The sequence below is a fragment of the Myodes glareolus genome, chromosome 21 (assembly GCF_982192425.1).
Source record: "Myodes glareolus chromosome 21, mMyoGla1.1, whole genome shotgun sequence".
Taxonomy (NCBI): domain Eukaryota; kingdom Metazoa; phylum Chordata; class Mammalia; order Rodentia; family Cricetidae; genus Myodes; species Myodes glareolus.
Genome location: NC_142046.1, coordinates 59,909,913 through 59,925,505, shown reverse-complemented (window position 1 = coordinate 59,925,505; position 15,593 = coordinate 59,909,913). Strand labels below are relative to the sequence as shown.

At 39.9% G+C, this 15,593-nt stretch overlaps 1 protein-coding gene across 1 annotated transcript in view; it reads left to right on the top strand.

Annotated features, from left to right (window-relative positions):
* Window positions 1-15,593, top strand: part of Cerkl (CERK like autophagy regulator) — a 92,816-nt gene that overhangs the window by 33,739 nt on the left and 43,484 nt on the right. The window contains exon 2 of the mRNA XM_048426145.3: window positions 1,491-1,733. Coding sequence (XP_048282102.3) covers window positions 1,491-1,733 — 243 coding nt within the window. The remainder of the gene's footprint in view (window positions 1-1,490; window positions 1,734-15,593) is intronic.

Sequence of the window (15,593 nt, the reverse complement as noted above, 5' to 3'; positions counted from 1 at the left end):
ATGAATGCCCTCACATGTCTAAGTTACTGGGAACAGTGTGGCTCCTCCAAGCCTTACTTTTCAGCCTTGCTAGGAGAACCCCAGCAGCCTGCAGCCAAACATTGATGGGAAACTCTTCTAAATGGATATCTGTGCTCTGCCACTTTGCCTAGTAGGGACACCTGTGTGATCTCTGAGCCTTATGCACTTAGTCTCTCTAGTGGCTAGCTAGCTCTTCCTCATCTGGCCTTTTGCACAGTGCCAGGCAGGCAGTTCCTGGCTTAGGCCAGAGCTCCGCGCTGCTGTAGTCCTCTACAACGTTCTCAGATGCAGGGAGGTCCCTGTGATCTGTGATCAGCTTGGCCCTTCTGAAGCACTAATTCCTGTTTAAGCAAGGCTGTGACCATAAGCCCCACTACTGCCCTCCCACCTGTCCTGTGGCCGGAAATCCTGTCAGACACTGTGACTTATGGTGTCCACTCTAAGGGGGACATCCTTATGTGCACTCTAATTGTTTCAAGTGGAAGGCCAGTCTCTGCTATTCTTTACAGTCCGACATAGTTAAGTCTCAAAGTATAAATCCATTCTCCCAAGCGCTCATTTACCTCAGTTATTTTCTGATCCATGGTCAGAGACAAACATAGAAATTTTTAAGATGTGCACTTTTAATTTTTTTAAAAAGTATTTTATTTTGCATGTATAAATGTTTTGCCTACATATCTATGTATAGAAACCGCATGTATGCCTGATGCCCATAACAGCCTGAACACGGTGAGGGAGCTCCTGGAACTGGAGCTGAGGTCTTGTGACTTCTCTACAAGAGCATCAGAGTCTGTTAAGTTCTGAGACACATGTCCAACCCGATATGTTTTTTACTTTTAAATAAAAATTAAAGCTAACATACAAAGTCTTATGTCTATATATGTGTGTGTATATATAAGGAAATATAAGTATATACATAACTACATATATATATATATATATATATTATACTTTCTTCTCATTCATGGCTCCCCCGTATCTTTCTTCATATCCCTCTACCATCTTCTTGCTGTCTCCTGTGTCCCCCTAAACCGTTTTCTGCTTTCATGTCATATGCACATTTAAAGGTCGTTCCTTTGCTTTAACGAGTCATCATAGACTCGTGTGCACGAGCAAAGTCTGTGTTTTTCACTATTAGTATTAGGAATCACTGTCATGGCGCTAATTTCTTACTAAAAGGTTGCTTTGTCTATGGTTATTTGTACATTTGTTTATGCACTGGACATTTTTAAGATTCTGAAGGTCATAAGCCTTGTGTGACAGAGACTCTACCATGCATGTCAGGTTTTCATTTTGAGGAAACTGATTTTTCATTTCTCTAATTTTCAACTCATGCAGAGACTGAGGTTGAAAAAGAATGCAAAACCGTAAAATTTTAAGTGATTAAAATTCTGTGGGTTCCAGACATTCTTCGTCCACTTGAAATAGGGAAGCAATGGTTTTGACTGAGAGTGTTAATCTCTCCTTAGGTGGTTCCAAGTGTCACCTGCCAGGCAAAGAAGAGTCCATAGAACTGGAAGGCATATTTTCCGTGAAGCTGAAGCGGCGCTGTTCTGTGAAGCAGCAGGGCCAAGGCACGCTGCTGGGGATCACCCTCTTCATCTGCACGAAGGAGCAGCCCAACAAGCTAAAGGATTCTACACTTGATCTTATCAACTTGAGTGAAGACCACTGTGACATGTGGTTCAGAGAGTTCAAGAAAATTCTGGAAGGTAAGTACCCATCACTGGAATTTTTACTGAGCATGACCTTTATTGATATAGGTTAAGTCCCATCTCATGTCAGGGGCTAGAGAGGTGACTTTGGTGGCTCACAACCATCTGTAACTCCTTTTCCATGTGATCTGAGGCCCTCTTCTGGACTTCGTGAGCATCAGAAACACACACGATACAGACATACATGCAGGCCAAACACCCATAAAACATAAAATAAGAATTTAAAATCACAAGTTATTTTTCTAGGCAAAGGGAAACGTTTGATTGCCATGGGGGCGCCTTTCTGTCTCTAGTCTGTTGTTTTCATCATGAGGGAATCATGGATCTTGCCAATGGTTTTTATAATGTCAGCTAAGAAAAATCATAATTTTCTCTATATTTTGTTGATATGATTGACATAGTACAGAGATTGATAATTGTGTGTTTAACTATCCTTGCATTCCAGAGTAAATCTTACTTGATCATGGCATAGAATTCTTTTAAATATACTATTGAATTAATTTGGTAGAACTATTAAAAAAATTCTTGCACAAGTATCCATAAAAGGTATTACCTTTAGATTTTAATAATATAATTGTATGATTTTTGGCAGCTGAATAATCCTGATCTTATAAAGTGAATTCTAAATTAACATCCGAAGAGCCCCACTTATGGAGTTTTGGTAATTTGAAGTAAGACAGATACTTATTTAATTTATGTGTATGGGTGCTTTGTCTACATGTGTACCTGTGCACCATGTGTATGGAGAGGTCTTGGAGCCTCTGGAACTGCAGTTACAGAGAGTGGTGGGTTGTCTGTGGGTGCTGGGAACCAAACCCTGGTTATCTTGACCACTGAGTCATCCATCCCGTTCCCTAAAAAAATTTGTAAATAATTTATTTTAGTTGTGTTTTAAAAAGTTATTATTTTTATATGTGTATGCATTATGTTTTGTGAATGTAGGTGTATCTGCCATAGAATGTATGTGGAGGCCAGGCGACAAGAACTCTGTGGAGTTAACTCTCTTTTCCTAATTTCCTGTGGGTACTGATATTGAGCCTAGTGGTCAGGTTTCCCGGGCACGCACCTTTTCCTGCTGACATTTTTTATATTGGGGATGCTAAAAGTCTTAAATATCATGCACTTCAAATGTATAGAATTTATCTAATTAAAAGGTCTCATTTGGAGATTAGAGATTATTTTCTCATTGATCCATTTAAAGTAGTGTATCAGATTTAGCAGTGCCGAAGCAGCTGGGGTGGTTGGTACAGTGTGGGGTTGGATGACAGTGCTGGATAGCAGACAGAAAGCAGGTCATGGTGACATCAGGAGCTACCAGCCTCAACAGCGCTGAGCCAGAATATCACAGGGGTCCCACTGGCCATGGTGTATAGCTGCTGAAAATCTGCTCATGACTGATGAGCTAAGGAACTGTTGAGCCTGGGAGAGTCTGCTTCCTCATCAGTTCCTTTGGGGGCTCTAGAGGACCAGCCTTTCAAAAGGACGGGAGCATACATAGGCCAGTGTTCGGCTCGTCTCTCTACAAACAGACAAAAACTGTGTTTGTAATTAGAAAAAAAATCCATTGTAATAAGTTATTTTTTTTCAAAGCCGTATTTAGGTTTCAATTAAATTTATTAACATGAGTAGGTATTCAGGAGGCTTGGACAGTCAATAAATTAAGAATGCATCATTTGCCTAGGAAAGTGAACCTCTTCCTTGTGCTGAAGGTCTGAGAAATCTCACAGAGGGCTTATGAAGAACTGGCTGGGGCAGATTCGATATATCTTACCCATAAAGTCAACAGCAAGCCAGCAGAGGAGATCTGAGCAAACCTCAATTTGGTAAAAAGCAATGTTATAGGAGTAGAGAGACTAGTCGCAACCCAAACAAAATACCTCTGAAAACACTGTCCAAATATTTAGTTTAATGAACGATGTTTTGTCTTGATCTAGGGTTAAAAATCTAGCGAAATTACAGAGATGAATAAACTTCACATCTTTGCCAAGCGTCCTCTGGGGATCTCACTTTGAACTCTTGATTTGGATCAGAGTAGGAAACAGTGAGATAATATCGGCTCCTTCCTTCTCTCTGGCTGGCTCCTGAAGGGCAAAATTATTTTGCTCATTGAAAGCAAATAGATTGACTTCTAAACACCAACCAATGCAGACAATAAAAGTTGAAAGCCTCTGATGACAGAGAAAGAACCTAAAGGAGATGGCAGTGTCCTCTCTGTCTCTTCATCTAGGGTCCCGGAGTGTCCTGTAGGGTCGGCTTCCCGTCCCATGGGAGGCAGTCTGGGTCGTCCCCAGCGGCACAGGCCATGTCTGAGGCTGCAAAGCTCTCCGCCTGTTATGTCATTCCGGACCTCCCCTTTCCTGCTTAGAGTCTAATGGTTTCACACCCTTCTTAATATCTATATAATTCAAGAATTTATTAAACTGTTTGTCATCTGAAAATGAAATACAGGTAGTTCCACTCTTCTGCGAGTGGCAGGAACTCTGTCTCCTTTCAGGCAGAGGACTAAGGTTTGCTGCCCAACTCCTCCTGATCTTTCCTTGGACTTAGGTCTCTTTGCCTTATATCCAACCTTCCTGCTTCTTGACACAGTGCTTCAGTTTTGGCAGAGAGTGATTGCTCATTGCTTATACCCCTGCCCAGTATTCCCCACCTAAAGAGGGCTTTGTGTGTGTGTGGGTGTGTGTGTAGAAAATTTGAGAGGTGACAGAGATTTTGCATATCAAAAATGTATATAACTTTCAGGTAAATATTAGACAGCCATATTTTAATTCCAAGGACAAAGTCCTTGCTTCTAACTGGGTCTGCTTGCAAAAACAAGTCATTCTTAAAAATGGCATTGAATTCAAAATTATTTTGAATTTTGTCTTGATTGAACAAGTAGAATTTTTCTTTTATTGCCAGGAGGACTTACACGTCCTTCGTTCTATTCTCCTAAGGAGAAAAACATGGAGACATTCAAGCCTCAAGTGGGTGGTCCTCTAGTCCTAATTAATCTAACAATTACAGTTTTATATAGTTCTGACACTGTTATTTCTAAATATGAACAATTATGCTTGGAATCTGAGCAAGGAATAAGATGTGATAATTTTTAAGGGAAAATTGGCAGCAGTAGCTGGAGGAAGAAAGCAATATCAAATACTTGAGATTTGAAAACTAATTAACGTTTACTAAATAATTACAGGTTTATAAATATAAAAGAGCACTTTTATCTAAACGTCAATTAATTTCACTCCTGACCCTATTTTCTGAGTATAGTTGAGGACAGAATCGTTTAACTTTGTTTTATTTGTGTTTTTGAGACAAGTTGTGGATAGCTCACGCTAACCTTGAACTCAGGTTCTTTGCTTTGGAGCCTCCCATTACAGGTGTGGGCCCAGGTTCTTTTTCAACTTTGATCATAGAAAAGTTTTCATAATTTTACATCTAGCAAGCAATATAGTTCATCCACACAACACAAATTATTCAGCAGACTCTGTGCTGTGTGTTGTGAACAGAAAATTCAAAAACAAAAATGGAAGAATGTGGAGTTGGAGAGATGTCTCCATTGTGAAGAGTGTGTACTGCTTTTGAAGAGAACCTGAGTTCACTTCCCGGCACCCACACCAGCAGGCTCACAACTGCCTAGAACGACCAACTTTCAGGGGTCCGACACAGCTTGCCTCTGCTGACATCTGCGTTCAAGTGCACACACGGACCCTGCACCACCCGCAAATAAAAATCCACAGCTATGCAAAGTAAAAATAATGAGGAAAATTAAAAATGGAGATGAACTCCCCAAATTTTTCTTGCCCTGGAGATTGATAAGAGAATGTTGTTTTAAAGGTGGATCAAGCAATTAACAAATGGGACCTCCTGAAACTGAAAAGCAAAGGACATGGTCAACAAGACAAAACGGCAGCCTACAGAATGGGAAAAGATCTTCACCAACCCCACATCAGACAGAGGGTTGATCTCCAAAAATATATAAAGAACTCAAGAAATTGGTCATCAAAAGAACAAACAATTCAATAACAAAATGGGGTACAGACCTAAACAGAAAACTCTCAGCAGATGAATCTAAAATGGCTGAAAGACACTTAAGAATATGCTCAACATCCTTAGCCATCAGAAATACAAATCAAAACAACTCAGAGATACCATCTTACACCTGTAAGAATGGCCAAGTTCAAAAACACTGATATGACAGCTTATGCTGGAGAGGATGTAGGGTAAAGGGAAAACTACGTTGTTGGTGGTGGGAGTGCAAACTGGTACAGCTGCTTTGAATATCAGAATGGTCATCAAGACCCAGCAATACCACTTTTTGGTATATACCCAAAGGATGCTCAATCATACAAAGATATGTGCTCCACTATGTTCGTAAAAGCATTGTTTGTCATAGCCAGAACCTAGAAACAACCTAAATGCCATTTGACTGAAGAATGGATAAGGAAAATATGGTGCATTTATACAACAGAAAAACATAAAAAACAAAAAAACATTTTGAAATTTGCAGGAAAATGGATGGATCTAGAAAACACCATATTGAGTGAAGTAACCCAGACCCAAAAAGACAAATATAATATGTATTCACTCATAAGTGGCTTTTAGACATAAAACAAAGAAGAACCAGCCTACAATTCATTATCTCAGAGAACCTAGACAACAATGAGGACCCTAAGAGAGACATACATGGATCTAATCTACTTGAGAAGCAGAAAAAGGGCAAGATCTCCTGAGTAAATTTGGGAGCACAGGAACCATGGGGAAAGGGTTGAAGGGAGGGGAGCAGAGAAAAATGTAGAGCTCAATAAAATCAATTTTAAAAAAAAACTAGATTAAATGTGCAATGAAGACAACAAACAAACTCAGGCAAACCATAGTCATTGATACAGGAATTAAAGTTTATTTTTTTTAAAGCAATTGTCTGTAGACAAAGACTGCTCTTTGTTCCTAGTCACCCAGACCTGAATCATCACACAGAAACTATATTAATTACAACACTGCTTGGCCTAAAAGCTTAGGCTTCTTATTAACTATCTCTTCCATCTTAAATTAACGCATTTCTATTAACCTGTGTATGGGCACGAGGCTGTGGCTCACTGGCAGCGGTCTTAAGTTTGTGTGTGTCCTTGTCCTTTGGCAGCTACGTGGCATCTCTCTGACTCTGCCCACTCTATTCATTTTTGTTTGGATTTCCCTCCTGGCTTCACTCTGCTAAGCCATTAGCCAAAATAGCGTTATTCGTCAACCAATAAAGCAACACGTATCCAGAAGGACACCCCACATCAACTGTCGTCATTCTGTCTAAAGTGGTCTAACACAGTGTTTTCTGACTTCAGAAAGGAGTGACATCACAGCTTTAAACATAGCGGGTAGATCACCAGTTATGTCCATTTCCATCCCATTAGTGCACAATCTAGTTTTACAGGGTTGAGTTTCCTAGTCATGGTAATTAGAAAGCTCCATTGGACCCTGATCCAGGCTTTTCCCTAGAGAAGATAATCTAGACTTGAATGAGTACCCTTGGGCCTTCTAGTTTGTACCTCAGACAGCCTCACAAGTGACATTTTGGATCTTCAAAATTGAAAGACATCAAAAGGAACAAGAACAGGACAATTTTAAAAGTGAAAAAAGCTATAAAAATGTCTGCCAAGTGACTTGAAAAACAGCAGGTACAGTAGAATCAGGACCGTGACTGGCTCCAAAGGGACGGTGTCCTGATCTGGGCACGTTAGGGGTGTGATACAAGCTTCCTCTTCCTCTTCCTCTGGAGAGGATGAAGCTCCAATCACATGAGAGAAGTTTGTGAGGAAGTGAATAAGAAACAAATTTCTTTCAAAGTGATTGGAGCTCTATTTTCTGTTGACTGAGCTGGAAAGAGTGAAATGCATCTTTATGAAATTGTGAACAACTACCAATACCACTTAACTCTTCAAGGATTACTGTCTTAGCAAAAGAAAGTTCATTCAAAATTCCAGTTTTGTCATAGTTGCAGCTGAGATTCTAAATGGGAAGCACAGCAATCGTGTAATTTTTGTTAATAAGGCAAGAGAAGAGCTTCGGTTTATCTTAAACCTACAGCATGTTAGTTTCACGTTTTGAATTGTTTCCATTCTAGCAATTATTAGTGTGGAAATTTACCAAGTGTCAATCTATAAACACAGCGAACCATGGCGTTAGACCCGCAAGAACATCACATGATAGAACAAGTTCAAGCTGAGAATATGTGACAGGGACTCCTTAATCTGATGTGTTGCTGGCAGCAAGATCCCTGGGTTAGGGCAACTTAAAACAACTCAGTCTCGTTGGTGCACATATGCAAACCCCTACTCGGCACACTTACTGAAGATGCCTTTGCAGACAGAGAGAAGGTAGAACAGTCCCACTCTTGTTTTATATGTTCTTAAAGGTCAGCCAGCATCCCTCCTTCAGTCGCACTGGGTCATTTCTTGTTTCCAAATCTTTCCCCTCTCTGTTCTGGTCTCTGCTGGTGGAGACAGATAAAGCACGCTGAGAGGCTTCTTCTAGTTACTTCTAGTTCCTTTCACAGCCATTGCTGTTTAAGCTGATAGGAAGCAAGAATTAGCTTGTTAGGAACAGTCGGTTCTGTTTGTACTTGAAATGAAAGATCTCGGCATTCTTCCCGAGGGCTTCTCAACACCCTTTGTGGCATTCTTATCCTAAGGGAGGGATATGTTTTTGTATGTAATTGATTATAATTATATTGAAAAAATTAATTGCTGTATTGTACAAGAAAATTTTATTCTTGCTTCCCTCATTGACAGAGTACCTTGAGAATAAAAGCTGAGGAGCATATTCATTTTAGAGACGATCAATGTCAAACTGTTCTGCAAGGCAGCAGCCTGGGTGACAGCGTCTTTTGTATAATTCGGCTTCTTGAAGAAACAATTTAGGTAGTCTTTGTCAGGTTTTACCATGTGATTAGATTCAGAGCACTAAAGGAAAATCCTCTAAATGTTTCCAGTAAAAATGTTGAATTAAGTTTTCATGCTGTTAAATGAGTTAAACACGAGTTCTTCACTGAATATCAGAGAGCCATTATTTTAAAACTCAGACTAATGATAATGACTGACATTTATTAAACAGTTACTGCATGCCCCATACTCCGTGAGCAAATTTTATGAATTATCTCATTAAATCCTCATAATAGGCATCAAGAGCTATAAATATATTCCCTTAGACGTACAGGATCAAAATTACCTATATGAGTTTTATTGTGAGGAACTGAAACAATGCAGGACAACAAATAGTGAAATTGAATAACTTATAACCGTTACCATTCCTTAGTTTATACACAGGAAAAGGAAGATGGTCTAAAGAGTTGTAATGTGCTTATGTGTGACTATGGAGGCCGGAAGATGTAAGGGTCTCAGCAACAGTAATACTGTCTTTGAAGCAGGATCTCTCATGGGCTTTTAGCTCACCAATTTGGCTAGCCTGGCTGCCCAGTGTATTCCAGCTGTCTCTGCCTGCCTGAAGTTAGACCTCCGTGTTACCATAGCTGACATTTTTACATATGTTGTAGGGACGGAACTCAGATTCTCACACTTGCAAGGCGTGTGACACCTCACCCATGGAGGTAGTTCTCCAGAGTGTTAAACTGGTTCCCTGTCATACAATGAGTCCTGACCCCAGTTTGCCATCAGAACAAATCTGCATCCTGTGAGGTTGATCTTCTTAGGGTGTCCTGTCCTCTTCGAAAGCAAAAATTAGAGCTTCTTTAAAAATTACTCTTGGTCATATGTAAGCCCAAAAACCTTACTTTTAACTGGCTTTAAAAGTGAGACAGGGTTTTCAGAAAAAATGGCATTGGCTTGGTTTGAATGATATCAGCAGCATGCAATTACAGCTTTCCCCTTTTCTCTTCCTAAGACTGTATAGTTGCCATGTGTCTGCTCTTCCTTCTGTGTAAGCTACAGTACTACTTCAATAAATCACAATTATTGTGCAGTTGGGACTCCACTCAAACAGATGCCAGGCCCTTGTCATCAATGTCATCCTCATTGAAGATAATCCATCTCTGGTGTTCTGTTCCAAACCTTGTGGATTAGAACTTTAGAGTCATAGAACAAACAGAATTTGGCACCAGCAGTAATATTACACTTCCTGTCCCAACACTGATGTACCTTTCTCATTGTGAATCAGTATTGAGAGTCCTCAAATGTCTTGGGGTGAAATGCACAGGCACTGTGGAAGACGTGACAATGGTTTCTTTATGCTAACCTAGAGGAACTGGAAAAGCATGCAGAAGCACACTGGTCTGTGACTAATTGTTGGGTTCCTACCTTTAGCAGAGCATCCCAAACCTGGTTACAATGCCTTAAGCATATATGTAGGAGGGATTCAAAGCTGAGCCAACACTTGGATGAGGTTAAAACGATTGCCGGTCTTTCCAATAGATGAAATAAAAGATAACAAGGTGACAATACTATAATATGTACAAACAGAAATAAATAATATTTATATTAGCAACAAGTTGTTACCCCCTGACGTTCATTAGAGTACCACTGATACTGACATAATCATGTGATGTTTTTATATCTATTACATGCACCTCAGGAATCTTGTTACAGTATTTTTTGAATGGCTCTCTTGTTGTTTGAGGCAGATTGTTGGAATATTTTCAGTAGATAACAGGCTGTAGCAATGTGCAGTTACTTCTCAGATTAGCCAGTTATCAGCAGTGGGGGGAAGAAATGTCTAAATAAAAAATCAAAAGAGCATCCATTTTAGTTCATTTAAAAAGATCTCTCTCAAGGGGAAAATTACATATCTTGAAAACATTCATTTTCTATCTCTATTAGTTACACACACTCGCCTCTCCTACCACCACCCCCCTCCAAAAGAGAGAGAACAAGCAAAGCCTGCTTGTGTGGCTTTGGGGCTTTGCAGTGTCTACTGCAGGCTGGTTCTCCTGCCACTCAGATTCTCAGGCCACTTTCCCGATATCATAACATCAGCAAAGGGGAAGTGAGGGCAGAGAGAAGAGGGAGAGGGCAGGAAGGAGGGGGATAGAGAGGAAAAGAAGGGAGGGGCAGAGGAGAAGGGATGAGATGGAGGGAGAGTAGCCTGCATGGGTTGGGGTGTGTCCACAGCAGAGAGGAGGGATCCCTGTGCCTAGAGACAGGGTGAGTAACCTCTGTGACTGTGCAAGTGGTTTGGAAGTGGAACAAATCTTTGGAGTGTAAAGGGAAATTTGCCCCACCTCTGAAGCTGGCCCCGATGCCGTTTTAACCTTCTCGAAATTTTGGGGGTACTTGCTCACTTACAGGTGCCATGCGATACTTTGCCGCTTTCAGCTGGCTGTGGAATGTTTTCCAGAAACCACTGTATCAAAGCTTGGTGCCATCTGAAAGTGGGAATGTTAAGAGGTGTGGCCCAGTGGGGGGTTTCAGGTCACTGGGTGCCTGTGCTCAATAAAATTACGAGACCATGGTCTGTCTTCCTCTGCTTTCCTTTAGCACTTGGCTCTGAGGTAAATGAAATTCCTCTGCTGTGTGCCCTCCCATGGCACACTGCGTACACAGGGGACGATGTGACTGGGAACCTAAACCTCTGAACCATGAGCTAAAATAATCTCAGTGCAAGTTGACTCAGAAACCTTTGTGGCAGTAACAGGGAACGGAGTGATTCACAGGCTTGGTGGTTTCCTTTCTTGCGCCAGCCCCTGGAAACACCAAATTTCTCAGCGTTTCTAGTTTCTTTGAGTGGAAGTCGATATCGAGAAATCAAAAGTTAGGCGTATTTGTTGTCTTCAGAACGTCTCATATCTTAGGTCGTTGCAACAGAGGTGAGTAATAGTTACCAGAGGTCACGGGTCTACTTTGTTCTTCAGTTTCTACACAGCTGGGTCTACAGTGTCCTTCCTTGGGCTACCCCTTTCCATATTCCCCCATTTCTCCTTCCATAGTCTGATCTGTGTAAAAGCACATTTATCCATTTTTTCAGCCCTGGGGCTAGTCTCACAGTATCAGGGACCACGTGAAAAATAGACCTTCTGAGATGAGGCCACCCTGTGAGGATGGTTCTTTTTCTGGTCACATCAACTAGAGATGTATTTCAGAAGTAATGGCTGGGTTCTTCCCCACGTAACAGTTGAAATACAATTGACTTCTCTTCCCTTTGTACAGTTCTAATATGTAGGGCATAAGCTTGCTTTTAAAAGAAAAGCAAAAATGCCCATCTCTTCCCACGTCCTTCCTACCTCCTCCCTTTTATTCCTTGTAGGAAAGAATTTATTTGGTTTCTGGTTTATTTTTACTTCAAAATGAGCTGTTATATGTATGATTGATTATTAAATAACATATATTTATTTTTATTTTATCATACAACATGTGACCCAAAGTCTAAACTCCTTTATTTTGTTCTTTCACCTAAAAACTTACGTTAGAAATTATTCCATACCATTTCATAGGGGCTTCCTTAAGGTTATTTCAGTTGATATGTAGCACTGCATTGTGAGAGGAATCTCAGTTTGATGCCACCCTGGCCTATATATAGCAAGTTTCAGGACATCCAGGGCTACATAGAGAGAGCTGGTCTCAAAAACAACTGTCTTGTACTATCTGTACTCCATGTCATTAATTCTATTCTATGGGAAATGTCTTGATGTTTTTATATCCATGGTTACAAAGACACTGCAATAATTTCCTACCTTAGTGCTTGAAGATGAGTTTGTAGATGTAAATTTCTGAGTTAAATGTTAAGTTTACCTCTGTTTTGTTGTTTTAGATATTGACAGATGTCCCTTCTGTAGGATTTATAGCATCTCTCAGTAAAGTCACCCTAGAGGAGAAAGCCTTTGGGCACAGTGACCAGTGAAGGAAATTTGGGATCCAAATTGTAGCATGTCTCTTTTGACTTTCAGTTCACCACAGTTTCCCAAATCTCTGTTGCAAAGTCTCGTTGAGGACAGTAAACATCCTTGCCTTCTTCCTTGGAAGAACATTATGTACCTGGTGTTTCTGGGTTAAGACTGTGTGCTGACAATCTTATGAGATAGTTGGGCATGTTCTGTCATGCTGACTACAGAAGCCATTCCACTCTCTTGTCTTGAGCCCTTTTGGATACTAGAACCGGTTACTGCTTACACCGTATGCTCTTCATTAGGATTGAAGTCTTACCTTATGCCAGCTGCGTTAAAGGACTTAGGAGTTCTCTCGCAATTCTCTGAAACACTTTACATAACATTGGCTAGTGTGTTCTCAGTCTGCTGCAATATCTTGTGGAATCATCTCTTCCTGATGCTTTCATGGGTAGTAGACGTGTCCTCTGTACTTTGTGAATTCATCTTTCAAAACTATTGTCCCAACTTGAACAAGAAATAGTCTATTTCACCTTGTTTTTACATTTCTCTCCTACAGGGCTTAAAGCTGTAATCTATTTTTAGAAATATCCTCTCCATGTTGATATCCAGTTATGACAGCACCTTTTGTTAAATATGCTTTCTTTTTTGCATTTTATATATTTTCCTTCTTTGTCAAAAATCAGGTGTTCATAGATGTGTGGATTAATATCTGGGTCTTTGATTTGGTTCCATTGCCCTCTTGTCTGCTTTCATGCCAATACCAGGCTGTTTCCAGTACTGTAGTTCTGTAGTAGAATTTAAAATCAGGGATTGTGATGCCCCCAGAAGTTCCTTTTTTGTACAGGATTGTTTTGGCTATCCTGGGTTTTTTGATTTTGCAAATGAAGTTAGGTTCTGTTCTTTTGAGGTCTGTGAAGAATTTTGCTGGAATTTTGATGGTCATTTCATTTGATCTGTAGATTGCTTTTGGTAGCTGGCATAACTGGATGTCAACATGTAAGAAGAATGAAAATAGATCTTTATCTATAGCCACACACAAAACTCAAGTCCAAATGGATCAAAGACCTCAACATAAAGCCAACCACATTGAACCTCATAGAAGAGAAAGTGGAAAGTACACTTGAATGCATAGGCACAGGAGACCTCTTCCTAAATATAACCTGAGTAGCACAGACACTGAGAGAAACAATCAATAAATGGAACCTCCTGAAACTGAGAAACTTCTGTAAAGCAAAGGACATGGTCAACAAGACAAAAAGACAGTGTGTAGAATAGGAAAAGATCTTCACCAACCCTACATCAGACAGAGGGCTGATCTTCAAAATATACAAAAATTCAAGAAATTGGTATCAAAAGGACAAATGATTCAATAACAAAATGGGGTGCACACGTAAGCAGAGAACTATAAACAGATGAATCAAAAATGGCTGAAGAACACTTAAGGAAATGCTCAACATCCTTTGTCATCACAGAAATCCAAATCAAAACAGCTCCAAGACTCCATCTTACACCTGTCAGAATGGTCAAGACCAAAAACACTGATGACAGCTAATGCTGGGGAGGATGTGGGGAAAAGGGAAAGCTCTTCCATTGCTGGTGGGAATGCAAACTGATACAGCTCCTTTGGATATCAGTATGGCGATTTCTCGGAAAATTAAGAAACAACCTTCCTCAAGACCCAGCAATACCACTTTTGGGTATATACCCAAAGGATGCTCAATCAAAACACAAGGATGTGTTCTCAACTATTTTCACAGCAGCATTGTTTATCATAGTCAGAATCTGGAAACAATCTAAATGCCCCTTGATGGAAGAATGGATAAGGAAAATGTGGTACATTTACATAATGGAGTACTACACAGCAGAAAAACATAATGACATCTTGAAACTTTTGGACAAATCAACGGATCTAGAAAATATCATATTAAGTGAGGTAACCTAGACCCAGGAAGACAAATATAATATGTACTCACTCATAAGTGGCTTTTAGACATAAAACAAAGAAGAACTAGCCTACAATTCACAATCCCAGAGACCCTAGACAACAATGAGGACCCTAAGAGAGAGACATACATGGATCTAATCTACTTGAGAAGCAGAAAAAGGGCAAGATCTCCTGAGTAAAGTCGGAGCATGGGGATCATGGGAAAGGGTAGAAGGGAAGAGAGGAGGGAGGGAACAAGGAGAGAGGAGAAAAATATATAACTAAATAAAAACAAAAACAAAACAGCAACAAAATAAAATAAGACAAACAAATAAAAAGAACAGAACCAGCTCTCAAAAGTTGTCCTCTGACTTCTGTTCCATGGCACACACATGGACATGTTACACACACATGGACATGTTACACACACATGGACATGTTACACACACTTGGACATGTTACACACACTTGGACATGTTACACACACATGGACATGTTACACACACATGGACATGTTACACACACACATCCCCATGTTGATCTGAACATTCTCCTTCAATTAACATGTATGCTGTACTTCTACATTTTCAGTGATTAAATTAGTTTGTTTTTTTATTCTTTTCTCTAAGAAGCAGAACTTTGTTTGTTTATTGAATGACACAGTGGTCTCTCTGGCTTCCTACTCACAGGGACCTCCTGAGGGCTGGGACTGCAGGTACCATTATTTTATTAGCCTGACCTACTGGATTCCTTCTCTGTGTCATTCATTTCTGCATTCATTTTTATGATCCTTCCCCCACTTTTATTTTTGTTTTATTTTTAAATTTTGGACTTGGAGATTTTTTTTTTACTCTTATTTTTATTTATGTAGACGTTAAAGATCCCGCATTCATACTGCTGTATATCATGTGACTCACAGATTCTGAAAAAGAAATACTTGTACTATAATCTTTAAGGAATTCCACAGTTTTTATTTACATTTCCCTTTTACCTAGGCACTGCTTAATAAAAATTAAATTTCTCTCCCACTGCCTTTGTTTATAATTCTTGCACCCATAAATGACTCTGTACTTTGTGAATATTCTGAGTTCTGTTCTGCCTTTCATCACTTCTTTAATATCTT